Here is a 14894-nt window from a genome sequence, read left to right on the forward strand (position 1 = left end):
ACTGAGTCTTGCTGTCACCCAGACGGGAGTGCAGTAGTATGATCTTGGCTCACTATAACCTCCACCTCCCTGGTTCAAGCGATTCACCTGCCTCAGCCTCCCCAGTAGCTGGGATTACAGGCACATGCCACCACACCCAGCAAATTTTTGTATTTTTAGTAGAGATGGGGTTTCACCATGTTGGCCAGGCCGGTCTCAACCTCCTGACCTCCAGTGATCCACCCACCTCAGCCTCCCAAAGTGCTGGGATTACAGGCATGAGCCACTGCAACCAATCTTCTTTCTTAATAAACTTGTTTTCACTTTACTCTGTGGACTGGCCCGAAATTCTTTCTTAGGCAAGATCCAAGAACCCTCTGTTGGGGTCCGGATCCGGGCCCTTTTCCAGTAACACCAGGTTGTGTAATAAAGAATTTGGCTGGCCTTTGTCCCCAGTTCCTGTGAGTTCTAGCCCCTTGGAATTGATGAGTGATTCATTCCTGTAATCCTAGCACTTCGGGAGGCCAAGGTAAGAGGATCGCTTGACTCCAGCAGTTTGAGAGCAGCCTGGGCAACAAAATGAGATACTGAAGCGACGTCGTTTGGGGTAATACCCAAGTTTCATTGCCTCATGCCAAGGAAATCAAGAACTTGAGCACACATGGAGTAGGTTAGGAGCAGAGGTTTAATAGGCAAAAGAAAGAGAAAGGAGGCTTGGGTGCGGTGGCTCACGCCTGTAATCCCAGCACTTTGGGAGGCCAAGGCGGGTGGATCACCTGAGGTCAGGAGTTCGAGACCAGCCTGGCCAACATGGTGAAACCCCGTCTCTACTAAAAATACAAAAAATTAGCCAGGCGTGGTGGCAGGCGCCTGTAATCCCAGCTACTCGGGAGGCTGAGGCAGGAGAAGCGCTTGAACCCAGAAGGCAGAGGTTGCAGTGAGCCGAGATCACGCCACTGCACTCCAGCCTGGGAGACAAGAGCCAAACTCCGTCTCAAAAAACAAAACAAAAACAAAAAAACCTTCAAAGGTAGTATCACAACGTGAATAAACTGAGAATGTGGAAGTCTCCACATTTCACATACACCATCCATAAAAAAGTATAAAACTCAACACATGATTAGCAGACAATGCTATCAGCAGATAATAGCACTTTTATTAGCAGTACTCAACAGGAAAAGAAAAAGCAGTTCCTGGTTGTTATTTCTGTTTTCTCTGTTTCTTAGGGTGTCCACTTTTCTTCTGTCCTTTCTTCTTCGTTTTAAGGAGAACAGCTTTTTCTCCAATAAATAAGCTTTTAGAATGTCCTTCTGCAGTTTTAGAAGTAAAATTAAGTCCCTGCTTAGGTTTACTGACATTCTTCAATCGTGGATTTGAATTTTGTTGTTTTAATTTTTCTTTATTAACAGAACGCATGACTCTGAGTTTTCTCCCCATGAGTTCAGAATTATTTAATTTCAGAGCAAGATGAACAGAATCTGTATTCTGCAAATCAAAAGAAAACACAACACATTAATTTCTACCAGAAACTCATCTGCAAAGAAACTAGTGAAAGTGTCACTTTAACAGAGAATGACTTTCGAGCTTGCACAGATAAGCCCCATCCAATCCCAAGTGTATCAGCTGCCGTGCTCAAAGTCTCCTTATCACCATGCTCCTCACCAGTGTTTCCTCAGAAAGCACTCAAGCTGCCTTGTGAAATGTTCAGCTAAGTCACAATGCTACCGGCTTTGTGTTTTGTTTTGTTTTTTTCATTGTAAAATGAGGTTCTAAACTAGATTAGTCATATGCAATATTGGCTTTTTTTTTTCTTTTTTTGAGACGGAGTCTCGCTCTGTTGCCAGGCTGGAGTGCAGTGGCACGATCTCAGCTCACTGTGACCTCTACCTCCTGAGTTCAAGCGATTCTCTTGCCTCAGCCTCTCAAGTAGCTGGGATTACAGGCGCAGGCCAACATACCCAGCTAATTTTTGTATTTTTAGTAGAGACAGGTTTCACCATGTTAGCCAGGATGGTCTCGATCTTTTGACCTTGTAATCTGCCCACCTCGGCCTCCCAAAGTGCTGGGATTACAGGCATGAGCCACCGCGCCTGGCCCCCATATGCAATATTTTAAACCAATAAACCTCCTTCGTATAGCCATCTTTCTGTCAAAGCCCCATTGTATTAGCTGAGCAGAGGGCAGGGAACTCTCCATTACGGTACCTGAGATGTTGGACTAGACACCCTCTAGGGTTCCATTTAGATCCAAAATTCTGTTATACTTCTGTTCTAATATAGAGCCATTAATGCTAACAACCCTGAATATCCATGAGATGTTTGTTAAAGGACTTTAGAAACTTATCAAGTAATAGAAGACAGGGAGCAGAGAAGCAGTAAGATAACTACAATACAGTAACAATGGCAACAAATGCTGTGACTATCTTTCTAAAAAAGCTACCAGGCAATTCTTATCAGGCATCTTCAAAATGGTAACACATCTTAACCTAGTAATGTCCTAATGGGGATCTATCTTAAGTAATCTACAATCCAAACTTTTGGGGAAAAAAACATAACCAGGACAGGTGGGGTGGCTCACACCTATAATCCAAGCACTCTGGGAGGCCAAGGCGGATAGATAACTTGCACTCAGAAGTTCGAGACCCGCCTGAGAAACATGGTGAAATCCTGTCTCTACAAAAAAATACAAAAATTAGCCAGGCGTGGTGGTACACACCTGTAGTCCTAGCTACTCAGGAAGCTGAGATGGGAGGATCACTAGAGCCTGGGAGGCGGAGGCTGCAGTGAGCTGAGATCGTGCCAAAGCACTCCAGCCTGGGCAAGAGAGTGAGACTCTTGTCTCAAAAACAAAAAACACATAACCACTGCAATTTCATTATTACAGGGAAAAACAGAGAATTCTACCAAGGTCTAACATGAGAGAAATGACAGTATAAACTCTGTTATATCACTCAATGGAACATGCTTACATAACAGAAAACAACATAAAATAGGATGTAAACACAATTTAAGTTCACAGAGAGAAGTTCAACTATAAAAATGGCAGCACAAGGAAAAACTGACAGGAAATGTAGTAATGGGTTGTTACTGAGAGAAGAAAAATTTATGACATCACATAGTATGTACAGTCAGCTCCCCAAATCCGTGAGTTCAGTATCAGAGGATTCAATCAACTGCAGATAGAAAATACTTGAAAACAACAAATAATATGAGAATAAAAAATACTTATTATATATAACAATATACATTCATGCAAATGTGCCATTTTATGTAAGGGACTTGAGCATCTGCAGACATATATACTGTTTGCTATGTGAGAGGGATCCTGGAACCAATACACCGTGGATATCAAAGGATGACAATAGATGATTTTTTGTTTTGAGATAGGGTCTCTGTCACTTCGGCTGGAGTGCAGTGGTGCAATCACGGCTCACTACAGCCTTGACCTCCCGTACTTAAGCAATCCTCCAGCCTCAGCCTCCTGATAGGACCACAGGCGCTGGCCACCATGACCAGCTAGATTTTTATTTTTTAATTTTTCTTTCTTATTTTAAGACAGGGTCTCCCTCTGCCATCCAGGTTGGGTGGCTCACTGCAGCCTTGACCTCCCAAAGCTCAGGTGATCCTCCTGCCTCAGCCCCTCAAGTAAATGGTATTACAGGCATGCATCACCACGCCCAGTTGATTTTTGTATTTTTTTGTAGAGGCGGGATTTTGCCATGTTGCCCAGGCTAGTCTTGAACTCCTGGGCTCAAGCAATCCACCTGCCTTGGCCTCCTAAAGTGGTGGGATTACAGGCATGAGCCACTGCACCCAGCCTTACTTATACATTTTTTTGTAGAGTCGGTGTCTACCTATGTTGCCCAAGCTGGATTTGAAGTCCTCACATTAATCACTCCCCTCGCCTCAGCCCTCCAAAGTGCTGGGATTACAGTCACAAGTCAACATGCCCGGCCTGTATATTCTTTTACTCCTTAATATTGTCAGGCACGAAACACTGGTTAAAAATTAGTGAACTAAATATAACTAATTTTGTACAAAGAATAAAACTTTCTTATACCTTAATGTCAATTATTTATCATATAGAAGGTGGAGAAGATTCAGTGATTTAGTTCTTCTAATATCCAGGATCGAAAACACTTAACTAATATGAAGAAAGAACTGGGACATCTTTTGGATAGGTGCAGTTGTAGCAATATATTATGGCAGGTTATAAATTCAGTTTTCTTGTTTTCGTTTTTTTTTTTTTTTCGAGACAGAGTTTTGCTCTTGTTGCCTAGGCTGGAGTGCAATGGAGCAATCTCGGCTCACTGCAACCTCTGCCACCCAGGTTCAAGCAATTCTCCTGCTTCAGCCTCCCAAGTAGCTGGGATTACAGGCATGTGCCACCATGCCCGGCTAATTTTGTATTTTTAGTAGAGATGCGATTTCTCCATGTTGGTCAGGCTGGTCTTGAATGCCCGACCTCAGATGATCCGCCCGCCTTGGCCTCCCAAAGTGCTGGGATTACAGGCATAAGCCACCACGACTGGCCAGTTTTTTGTTTTTTTTTTTTTTTTTTTTTTGAAATGGAGTCTTGCTCTGTCACCCAGGCTAGAGTGCAGTGGTGTGATCTCGGCTCAACAAAACCTCTGCCTCCCAGGTTCAAGTGATTCTCCTGCCTCAGCCTCCCAAGTAGCTGGGATTACGGATATGAGCCACCACATCTGGCTAATTTTTTAATTTTTTGTATCTTTTTTTCCCTTGAGATAGTGTCTTGCTCTGTGGCCAGGCTGGAGTGCAGTGGCACGATCTTGGCTCACTGCAACCTCCACCTCCCGTGTTCAAGCGATTCTCCTGCCTCAGCCTCCTGAGTAGCTGGGATTACAGGCGCCCGCCACCACACCCGGATAATTTTTGTACTTTTAGTAGAGACGAGGTTTTACCATGTGGGCCAAGCTGGTCTTGAACTCCTGAGCTCAAGAGATTCACCCGTCTCGGCCTCCCAAAGTGCTGGGATTACAGGCATGAGTCACTGCACCCAGCCCAGTTTTCTTAAGATGGAATTTGAGAATGGAAGTGAAAGTTATGTCTCAATGATGACATGCAACAGTGTCAATGCCTCCCAGGGCACTTCGAAGGACAGTGACAATGCATTAGTCTCCCATACCTCAAAAAGCACGTAGCCAAACCCTTTGCCGATGCCTGTCATTTTGTCTCTCACAATCCTCACGGCCAAGATACTTCCACAGTCCAGAAAGTGCTTCTCAACGGCAGATTCTTCAACTTCTGAAAACAAATTCAACCAAAATGGAAGTAAAGAGTTGGGAGCTCCTCAGAAACATGGAGATGTTTAATAATACAGCTAGTTAAGCATGGTCCCATGAAAATAAGCCATTATATTGCACACTTTTTAGTACATGTGCTGCCACGGCAAACACATTGCATGCTTTAAAATTAGTCTTAAATCAAAACATTAAGTTACTACTCAGTTCTTATTTCCTTGTTATTTATTTAGTAACATTAACTGTACTTTGTTTAAACAAACTTACTATAAGGGAGATTCCCCACAAAAACCGATCTCTTGTCTCTCTGAAACAAAAAGACAGTTAATAAAAATCACTCACTAGACCAGAAAATGGAAGTCATCGAAAATCCTCCCTATCCCCTCCTTCCCCCTATATCTGACAGGTCACCCATCTTCTAATTTAACCACACATCATGTTCTTTGATTCTGTTTCTTCTGTCTTCCCTGCTGGACTGTGTGTGGGTACCAGAGGAAAGGAGTGGCCTTTTGTTCACAGCTGGCACTGACACACGGTAGGGATCAGGAATGGCCTGCTATATTGGGGGCATGCAAACTTTTTCTGTAAAGGGCCAGATAGCAAATATTATAGGCTTGGCAGGCCATGTGGAATCTGTTGCAACTACTCAACTCTGCCATTACACCTTGAGAACGGCCCATGGATAATACACAAATGAATGGATGTGGCTGTGTGTCAAAAGAAAACTTTATTAACAAAAAAAAAGCAGTACGTAGACTTGGCTCTCTATCATAGTTTGTTGACCCTGTAGTGGGTCCCCAAGTCAAGCCAAGGCTTTCATCCAGGTCGTTGTCATTTCTCCACTAAGTTGCTTTGATATCGACAGAAATGCACTCTATGTTTCTGTGGGTGAACTGTTATAACTGTCCTTCATTCATTTCTAGGCACCTTTGTCAAGTCCAAATCTGGTCATGTCACTCAGTTTAAATTTTTAGAATAGCTCCTGAATAAAATCCAGACTCCTCTGTGTGAAGCACGGTAGACAAGGCCTTCATGATTTGGCCTCTACCTATTTGTCCAACAGCAACTCTTACATACCTCACCCACCTAATAATTGCATCAAGCTCTTGCCATCTCCTGAGTGAATTAGTTTCTGTCCTCACCATTTATACTGTGTTTTTCCTCCCAGACATGGCCCTCGGCCTTTACACCACTTTTGGTCTACATAAGCCTTCTCTTCTTTCTTTTTTTCCCCCCCTTCTCCACAAGGTAAGTTCTATCTCCTCATCTTTCAAGACTATTATGAAATTCATTCCCCTGGAAACTTGCCTTGTCCCTTCTTCCTGGCATATCCCCAAGTCAAATGTCCCAATCCTGAGCTGACAAATCATCCTGTGCATTGATGACAGTACTTATACAACAGTGACATGATCTGTCACTCCGACCCTAATATATACTGTCAGCTCCTAGGAAGTTGAGACTATGTCTTAGAACTGTATCTCTGACACAGTATGTACTAAAAACTGTCTAATGAATAACTGAACTTTCTAGACCTCGGTCTATAATGTATTAGACCAGATGATGTCTAATGTACCTTCTGACCTAATTATGATTATTTGAAGAGGACTATGTTTTTGTTTCTTTTTAGGAAACAGGGTCACCCTGTGATCGTGCCACTGCAGCCTCAAATTCCTGGGCTCAGGTGATCCTCCCACCTCAGCCTTCTGAGTAGCTGGGACTGTCGGCATGCATCACACACTTGACTAATTTTTTTTTTTGTAAAGGCAGGGTCTTGCTACATTGCTCAAGCTGCTCTTAACTCCTGGGCTCAAGTGATCCTCCCGCCTTGGCCTCCCAAAATGTTAGGATTACAGGCATGAGCCACTGTGCCCAGCCAGGACTACATTTTTGAAGGGAATGTTGACCTCGGTCCTTGTGCCTCTCTTGCCATCAACTCTGTAACCACAGAGGACATAGGCTGTTTCCTTCTGTGCTTCCCTCACATTGCTGATTCCAGTCCTCTTCCAGGAAAAGCCTGGAAGGAAAGATTTCTCTCTACAAAGCTCTCGTTCTTTAAACAAATCAAGTACTACTTACAGATGAGGTCTCACATGCGAGATCAACTCTAATACGAAATCCATCTGCAATTTGGGCCCCATTTCTGTGTTTTAAATACAAAGGGAAAATGGTTGTTAAAAATGAGCACTCAATTACTAAAACATCTATGCTAAAGTGAAACCAAAGAATAAAAAAGGTACTCATACATACTTACAGGACAATTATTCTGTTCAAACCTAAGGGATAAAATTACCTTTTCAATGCTTGCGTGGCAGCACTCTCCTCCTTAAACACAACATAGGCATTAATATTTTTCTGATCAGGATGAATTTTACGTCTACACCAAGAAAAAAAAAAAAAAGAAAGACAAGAGAGACAAGGTAAAGTTTCTTAGCCTCAAAGTCACTAGAAAAAATCCAGCTTGTTTTCAACTCTCAATCAACACACATGACAAGAATTCCTGGGTGGACATTTCATCTCTTTGACTAAATATTTAGTAATAACTCAAAAAATAACACACAACTTACAAAGATATTGGTGGAGACACAACCCATACTTTCTTAGGAGTCATAACCATGAGAAAACAGATGGACCGTGTATATGAATCCCTGAGAACCATACAAGAACTAAAAACTGGCAGCAGCAGTCCATATCTAACACACACATAAACAGTTGTGAAAGACGTGAGTTTTCCTCTTTACTGTAAAACACCCATATGGAAGAGTGCACAAACTATGTATAGCTGAGCGAATTAACAACAGCTCAAAGTGCCTTGTAGCCTGCTCAGAAGCCTCTCTGTGGCCCTTTCCAGTTGCAGCCCCTCCTTCCCTCCAAAAGCAACCACCATTCCCATTTTTATAGGAACTACTTCCCTGCACATCTTTGTGGTTTTATCAACCAAGTGTCTATTCTTAGACATCATACTTTGGTCTTGTCTATTCTTTTGACCTGATATGTCTTTTGAATCTTGTTTAATTTACAGTTTTCTCTGTATCTCTTTATCTCACTCTTTGGCCTGCAGAATTCCCCACAGCCTGGATTTTGCAACTGCAAGCTCATCAGGTAGTTCAACACAAACCTTTGTCCTCTACATTTCTTGTAAACTGGCAGCTGCACCCAAAGAATGGATCAGACTCAGACGTGACCCCTTTGTCGCGACTGCTGGTGGGTGTTGTGTTCTTTCCAAGGAGTCATGTTATGACTGGTTTTTACCCTTTTGTCAATGACTGCAGCTGCTGCTACTAAATGCCTAAACTCATTAAGTCACTAGGTTTGCAAAATGGTGATATAATTTGGATGGGAGGAGTTAGCAAAAAGGACCTAGTAATGAACACAGATCTTTCCCTGAAGACATCAACCTACTGTTCTGAAGTAACAAAAATGCTACTACACAAATGAGTATCATCAAGAAGGAACTGGAAAATAGTGCCTGACATGACTGATGGCATTCTGTAATAATATACTATACTAATGCTTTTGTATTGATTAAACCAGCTGTGATTTATTGAATGCCTAATATATACCAGACACTCAGCTAGACATTTTATGTATTTCATTTAATCTCACATCTCCAACATGGTGTTTTTTTTCTGATTTTATGAATAAGGAAGCTGAGACTGAAAGAGGTACGTGACTGCGATGAAATGGCAACAAGTGGCTGGCCTAGGACTGAAACCAAGTCTAGCTGACTGTAGAGCCCTGCTCTTTCACACAACACACAGCTGCTGACAACATCCAAATCCATCACATCCTAGTGCACCCCCAGGAACAAATGCTGGAGTTCCGTTTCCATCTAGAATGTAAAAAGCCAGAAAGTGCATCACTCCTGCTCTTACCAGTTAAGAAGAAACCAGATAACCTCTAGCATCATAACTTTTGTTGCAGCCATCAGAGAGCTGAAGTCTTGGGGAAAGCCAGCAGCTAGAAGGTAAGGACAGGCCTGCTCCCTCCAACAAGAGACAGAGGAAGCACTGGCTCTACTGGCTCTATGATGGCCAGGCACAGGAGCAAAATGCTGGGCACCAGACAAGCAGGAAAGATTCCAGCCATGATCTCACTAAAACACTGGAGCTCAGCGTGGGCTGGGCCTGAAACAGAAGTCCTGGAGGCTGCTGACGCAGGAGTGTGCACCCATCCTCAGGATCTGCCCCACTGACCTCCACTCCATGGGAAAGGCTGAGATCGCAGCCATGGGTGCCGCAGGCCTGAAGGAGGGAATGGCCAAAGTGTGGGAAAGGCACAAAGCCCCATCTGGATTCTTCTCTTGATGGAGGAGAAGGCTAAGCTGCTAGGGGAGGGATAGCAAACTCTGTCACTCCAGGGCACAGAGAAGACCCCTACAGCCAGAGAAAGGGAGGAGTCCAGCTACCGGGGAAGAGGTGGGAAACATCCTCTGCACAATCCCCACTAAAGGTACAAGGCATTTGGCACAGCTTGGCTGCCCCAGGAAAAAAGCCCTGATCAGGTGCACTCCTGAGACACAGAAACACTAAAACAAGACAGCAGAGACCCTGCTGCGCCCACTCCCACCAGACTACCAAGCCAACTGACAACCAATAGCACTCTTTTTATTTTGAGACGGAGTTTCGCTCTTGCAGTCCAGGCTGGAGTGCAATGGCACGATCTCGGCTCACTGCAACCTCTAACTCCTGGGTTCAAGCGATTCTCCTGCCTCAGCCTCCCAAGTAGCTGGGATTACAGGCGCACGCCACCGCACCTGACCAATTTTTGTATTTTTAGTAGAGACGGGGTTTCACCACGTTGGCCAGGCTGGTCTTGAAATCCTGACCTCAGGTGATCTGCCCACCTTGGCCTCCCAAAGTAATGGATTATAGGCATGAGCCACTGTGCCTGGCCAACAACAGCACTCTCTAAATGAGATCTTCAATAAAACGTAAAACTTTCCATCTTTAAGAGACACCTCTGGGCGGGCGCAGTGGCTCATGCTTATAACCCTAGCACCTTGGGAGGCCGAGGTGGGTGGATCATCTGAGGTCAGGGGTTCGAAACCAGCCTGGCCAACATGGTGAAACCCAGTCTCTACTAAAAATGCAAAAATGACCCGAGCGTGGTGGCGCACGCTTGTAATCCCAGCAACCTGGGAGGCTGAGGCAGGAGAATCACTTGAACCCGGGAGGCGGAGGTTGCAGTGAGCTGGGATCGCACCACTGCACTCCAGCCTGGTGACAGAGCAAGGATCCATCTCAAAAAAAAAAAGAGACACACCTCTAAAAAACCCAGCCACAAACTGGAGCAAAATATCTGAAACACACATAGCAGGAAAAGGTGTTATATCTAGAATATATAAATAACTCCTTACAATTGTATAAAAATAATTTAAAAGTCACTAAAAAATGGGCAAAATTTTTGTACCAACATTTCACCAAAGAATAGATACAAAATAGTAAGCACATAAGATGCTTAACATCTTTAGTCACTGTGGTTGACAAACCTTTAGAATGGCTAAAATTAAATGACAATGCCAAGTGCTGGTGAGGATGTGAAGCAACTGGCATTCTCATCGATGATAGCTGGTAGGAATGTAAAATGGTACAAGCACTTTGGAAAACAATTTTGCAGCTTCTTAGAAAGCTAAAATATACCATAAGATCTGGCAATCCAACCAGGCAGTTTCTCAAAAGAAATGATCCGTACCCAAATATTTTTTAGCATTTTTATGTATAATAGCCAAAGGCTGAAATAACCTGAATGTTCATAAACTGGTGAATGGGGCTGGGTGTGATGACTCACGCCTATAATCCCAGCACTTTGGCAGTCTGAGGCGGGCGGATCACCTGAGGTCAGGAATTTTAGACCAGCCTGGCCAACATGGCAAAGCCCCATCTCTACTAAAAGTATGAAAAAATTAGCTGGGCATGGTGGTATGTGTCTGTAATCCCAGCTGCTTGGGAGGCTGAGGCATGAAAATCACTTGAACCCGGGAGATGGAAGTTGCAGTTAGCAGAGATGGTGCCACTGCACTCCAGCCTGAGCAACAGAGCAAGACTCCATCACAATACAATACAGTACAATACAATACAATACAGTACAATACAATACAATACAATACATCACAATAAATACAACACAACACAACACAACACAATAAACAGGTGAATGGATAAACAAATGGTACTGTCATACAATGGAATACTACTGAGCAATAAAAACGAATTAATTCCCAATGCATTGCAATAATAAGAACATATCTCAGGCATGGTAGCTCAAGCCTGTAATTGCAACACTTTGGGAGGCAAAGGCAGGAGGGCTACTTGAGCTCAGGAGTTCAGGACCAGTCTTGGGCATTAGTGACACCTTGGCTCTACTAAAAACTTAAAAATCAGCCGGATGTGGTGGCGAGCACCTGTAGTCCCAGGTATTTAGGAGGCTGAGGCAGGAGGACTGCTTGAGCCCAGGTGATAAGGCTGCCGTGAGCTATGATCGTGCCGCTGGACTCCAGCCTGAGCGACAGCACAAGACACTGTTCCCCTCCACCAACCCTCTCCCACAAAAGAACAAACCTCAAAATCATTATGCTGAGCAAGTTAGACAAGAGTACATCCTGTATGGTGACTCTACTTATATAAAATTCTGGAAAAAGCAAACTAACACATAGAGACAGAAAGCAAGTGAATGGCTGCCAGAGGACAGAGGTGGAGGGACATATTGCAGAGGATTAGGAAGAAACTCGAGGTGATAAAGTGTTCGGTATCTGGACTATGGCGGTGGTTTCAAGATTGCCTACATATGTTAAAATTGTAAAATTGTACGTGTCAAATATATGCAGTTTACTGGAAGTAGCCTTAATAAACTAAAAAAAAAAAAAAAAAAAAAGGTTTTAAACATTTTGGCTATAAGAAAAAGGAAAAAAGTTTTACATGGCAAAATTTCCCATAAGCCAAGTCAAAAAGCCAACAAACTAGGGTGTGGTGGTGTACACCTGTAGTCCCAGCTACTCGGGAGGCTGAGGCAGAATGATTACTTGAGCCTAGGAATTTCAGGCTATAGTGGACTATGATTGAGTCACTGCACTTCTGCTGGAGAACAAAGCAAGACTCTATCTCTTAAAAATAAAATAAGGCCCAGCGCAGTGGCTCATGCCTGTAATCCCAGCACTTTGGGAGGCCAAGGGGGGGCAGATCACCTGACGTTGTGAGTTCGAGACCAGCCTGACCAACATTGGGAAACCCCGTCTCTACTAAAAATACAAAATTAGCCAGGTGTAGTGGCACATGCCTGTAATCCCAACTACTCGGGAGGCTGAGGCAGGAAAATCACTTGAACCAGGGAGGCGGAAATTACGTTGAGCTGAGATCGCGCCATTGCACTCCAGCCTGGGCAACAAGAGCAAAACTCCATCTCAAAAAATAAATTAAATAAATAAATAAATAAATAAATAACAAATGACAAATAGAGAAAAAATATTCATAATTCATGTCACAGAAGGCTGATTCCATGAACATCCCACAGATCAATAAGACTAATAATTCAAATAAAAGAAAGCACAAATGACTCTTAAATTACATGACAAGATGCTCACTCATAAAAGAAATTCAAATTAGAAATACCACACTCAGGTTTCCAACAATCACAAAGCTCAAAAACATACTTTTTTTTTTTTTTTTGAGATAGGGCCTCACTCTGTCATCCAGGCTGGAGAGTAGTGGTGCAATGATGGTTCACTGCAGCCTCCACTCTCTGGGCTCAAGTGATCCTCCCACCTCAGCCCCCAGAGTAGCTGGACTACAGGCGTGCACCACCTTGCCCAGCTAATTTTTGTATTTCTTTGTAGAGATGGGGTCTCGCCATGTTGCCCAGGCTGGTCTCGAACTCCTAGGTTCATGCAATCCACCCACCTCAGCATCCCAAAGTGCTGGGATTACAGGCACGAGCCATCTTCTCTGGCAAACATACTGTTTTTGTAAAGTAAAAAACTTTACTGTTGGTAAAGATGTGGGAACATAAATAGGTTGCAATCTCTACGAGACAGCAGCCAAATTATGAATGCAAATACCCTTCTGACTGAGCAATGCCACTGCTAGAAGTTTATCCTGCAGGTAAGTTTAGCTTATGTACAAAATTACCTAAGTACAAGGTTACTCATTTACTCCAACATTATTCGTTTTGTTTTGAGAGAGCTGGTCTTGCTTGTCGCTCAGGCTACAGTGCAGTGGTGTGATTACAGTTCACTGCAGCCTCAAGCTCCTGGGCTCAAGTGATCATCCCACGTCAGCTTCCCAAGTAGCTGGGACTACAAACACGTGCCTCCATGACCAGCTAAAATATTACAGCAGGTTTTTTTTTTTTTTTTTGAAGACAGGGTCTCACTCTATCACCCAGGCTGGAGTGCCAGTGGCGCAATCACAGCTCCACTTCCTGAGCTCAGGTGTTCCCTCGGCTGATTCCCAAGCAGCTGGGACTACAGTGCACGGCATCATGCCCAGCTAATTTTTTGTAGAGATGGGGTTTTGCCATTTTGCCCAGGGAGGTCCTGGGCGCAAGTGATCTGCCCGCCTTGGCCTCTAACGGTACTGAGATTACAGGCGTGAGCCACTGCACCTGGCCTCTAGCATTATTTGTAATGGCCATGAGACTGGGAAAAAACTTTATGTCCATCAGTGGGAGATTTGATAAAATAAATTAAGGCACACCTACAGAATACTCTAAGAAAAAGGACATTTTTTAAAAATGCTATACAAATAATCACTTTCACACCAATATAAACAGATCTCCAAGTTGTACTAAGTAGAAAAAGGGAAGGTGTGGAGTAGTGCATATGTTGAATACCAGTGAGTTAAAATGTTTTATGTGGGAAGAAGAACATCTATGCGCATCGGTTTTTAAATGCTAAGATGTCTCTAGAAGCTTACATAAGAAAAGAAAAACACTTGCCTAGGGTAGGGAATTGGCTGACTAGAGAAAAGGTGTATAATTAAATTTTTTTCATTTATTTATTTTGAGACACGATAAAATGTTAATTTATAAACATTTCTTTTTCCTTTTTTTTTTTTTTTTTTTTTTTTTTTTTGAGACGGAGTCTCGCTTTTTCACCCAGGCTGGAGTGCAGTGGCTCAATCTCGGCTCACTGCAAGCTCCGCCTCCCGGGTTCACGCCATTCTCCTGCCTCAGCCTCTCTGAGTAGCTGGGACTACAGGCGCCCGCCACCACGCCCGGCTAATTTTTTTTGTATTTTTAGTAGAGACGGGGTTTCACCGTGGTCTCGATCTCCTGACCTCGTGATCCGCCCGCCTCGGCCTCCCAAAGTGCTGGGATTACAAGCGTGAGCCACCGCGCCCGGCCTTCTTTTTCCTTAACATTTTTTTTTTTTTTTTTTTTGAGACAGAGTCTCGTTCTGTCTCCCAGGCTGGAGCGCAATGGCGCAATCTGGGCTTACTGCAACCTTCGTCTCCTGGGTTCAAGCGATTCTCTTGCCTCAGCCTCCCAAGTAGCTGGGACTACAGGCATGCGCCACCACACCCCGCTAATTTTTCTATTTTTAGTAGGGACAATGTTTTGCCATGTTGGCCAGGCTGGTCTCAAACTCCTGGCCTCAAGTGATCCGCCCACCTCGGCCTCCCAAAGTGCTGGGATTACAGGTGTGAGCCACCACACTCAG

The 14894-nt window shown here is 43.8% G+C and overlaps 1 protein-coding gene and 1 long non-coding RNA gene across 3 annotated transcripts in view; one reads left to right on the plus strand and one right to left on the minus strand.

The window, feature by feature from the left end:
• The window catches only part of LOC134731908 (uncharacterized), an 85875-nt gene that overhangs the window by 28874 nt on the left and 42107 nt on the right, over positions 1–14894 (plus strand). The window lies entirely within an intron of this gene.
• RBM34 (RNA binding motif protein 34) overlaps positions 1100–14894 on the minus strand; it is a 28725-nt gene continuing 14930 nt past the window's right edge. The window contains exons 7-11 of one of the 2 annotated variants that reach the window (XM_055233947.2): positions 7533–7616; positions 7319–7382; positions 5510–5549; positions 5128–5243; positions 1100–1464 (exon numbers count right to left, since the gene is read on the minus strand). In XM_055233947.2, coding sequence (XP_055089922.1) covers positions 1180–1464; positions 5128–5243; positions 5510–5549; positions 7319–7382; positions 7533–7616 — 589 coding nt within the window. In that variant the 3' untranslated portion in view covers positions 1100–1179. Of the gene's footprint in view, positions 1465–5127; positions 5247–5509; positions 5550–7318; positions 7383–7532; positions 7617–14894 lie in introns of both variants that reach the window. The other variant, XM_055233946.2, reaches the window with a different exon arrangement.

Source organism: Symphalangus syndactylus, chromosome 19 (assembly GCF_028878055.3).
Source record: "Symphalangus syndactylus isolate Jambi chromosome 19, NHGRI_mSymSyn1-v2.1_pri, whole genome shotgun sequence".
In the NCBI taxonomy this organism is placed as follows: Eukaryota; Metazoa; Chordata; class Mammalia; order Primates; family Hylobatidae; genus Symphalangus; species Symphalangus syndactylus.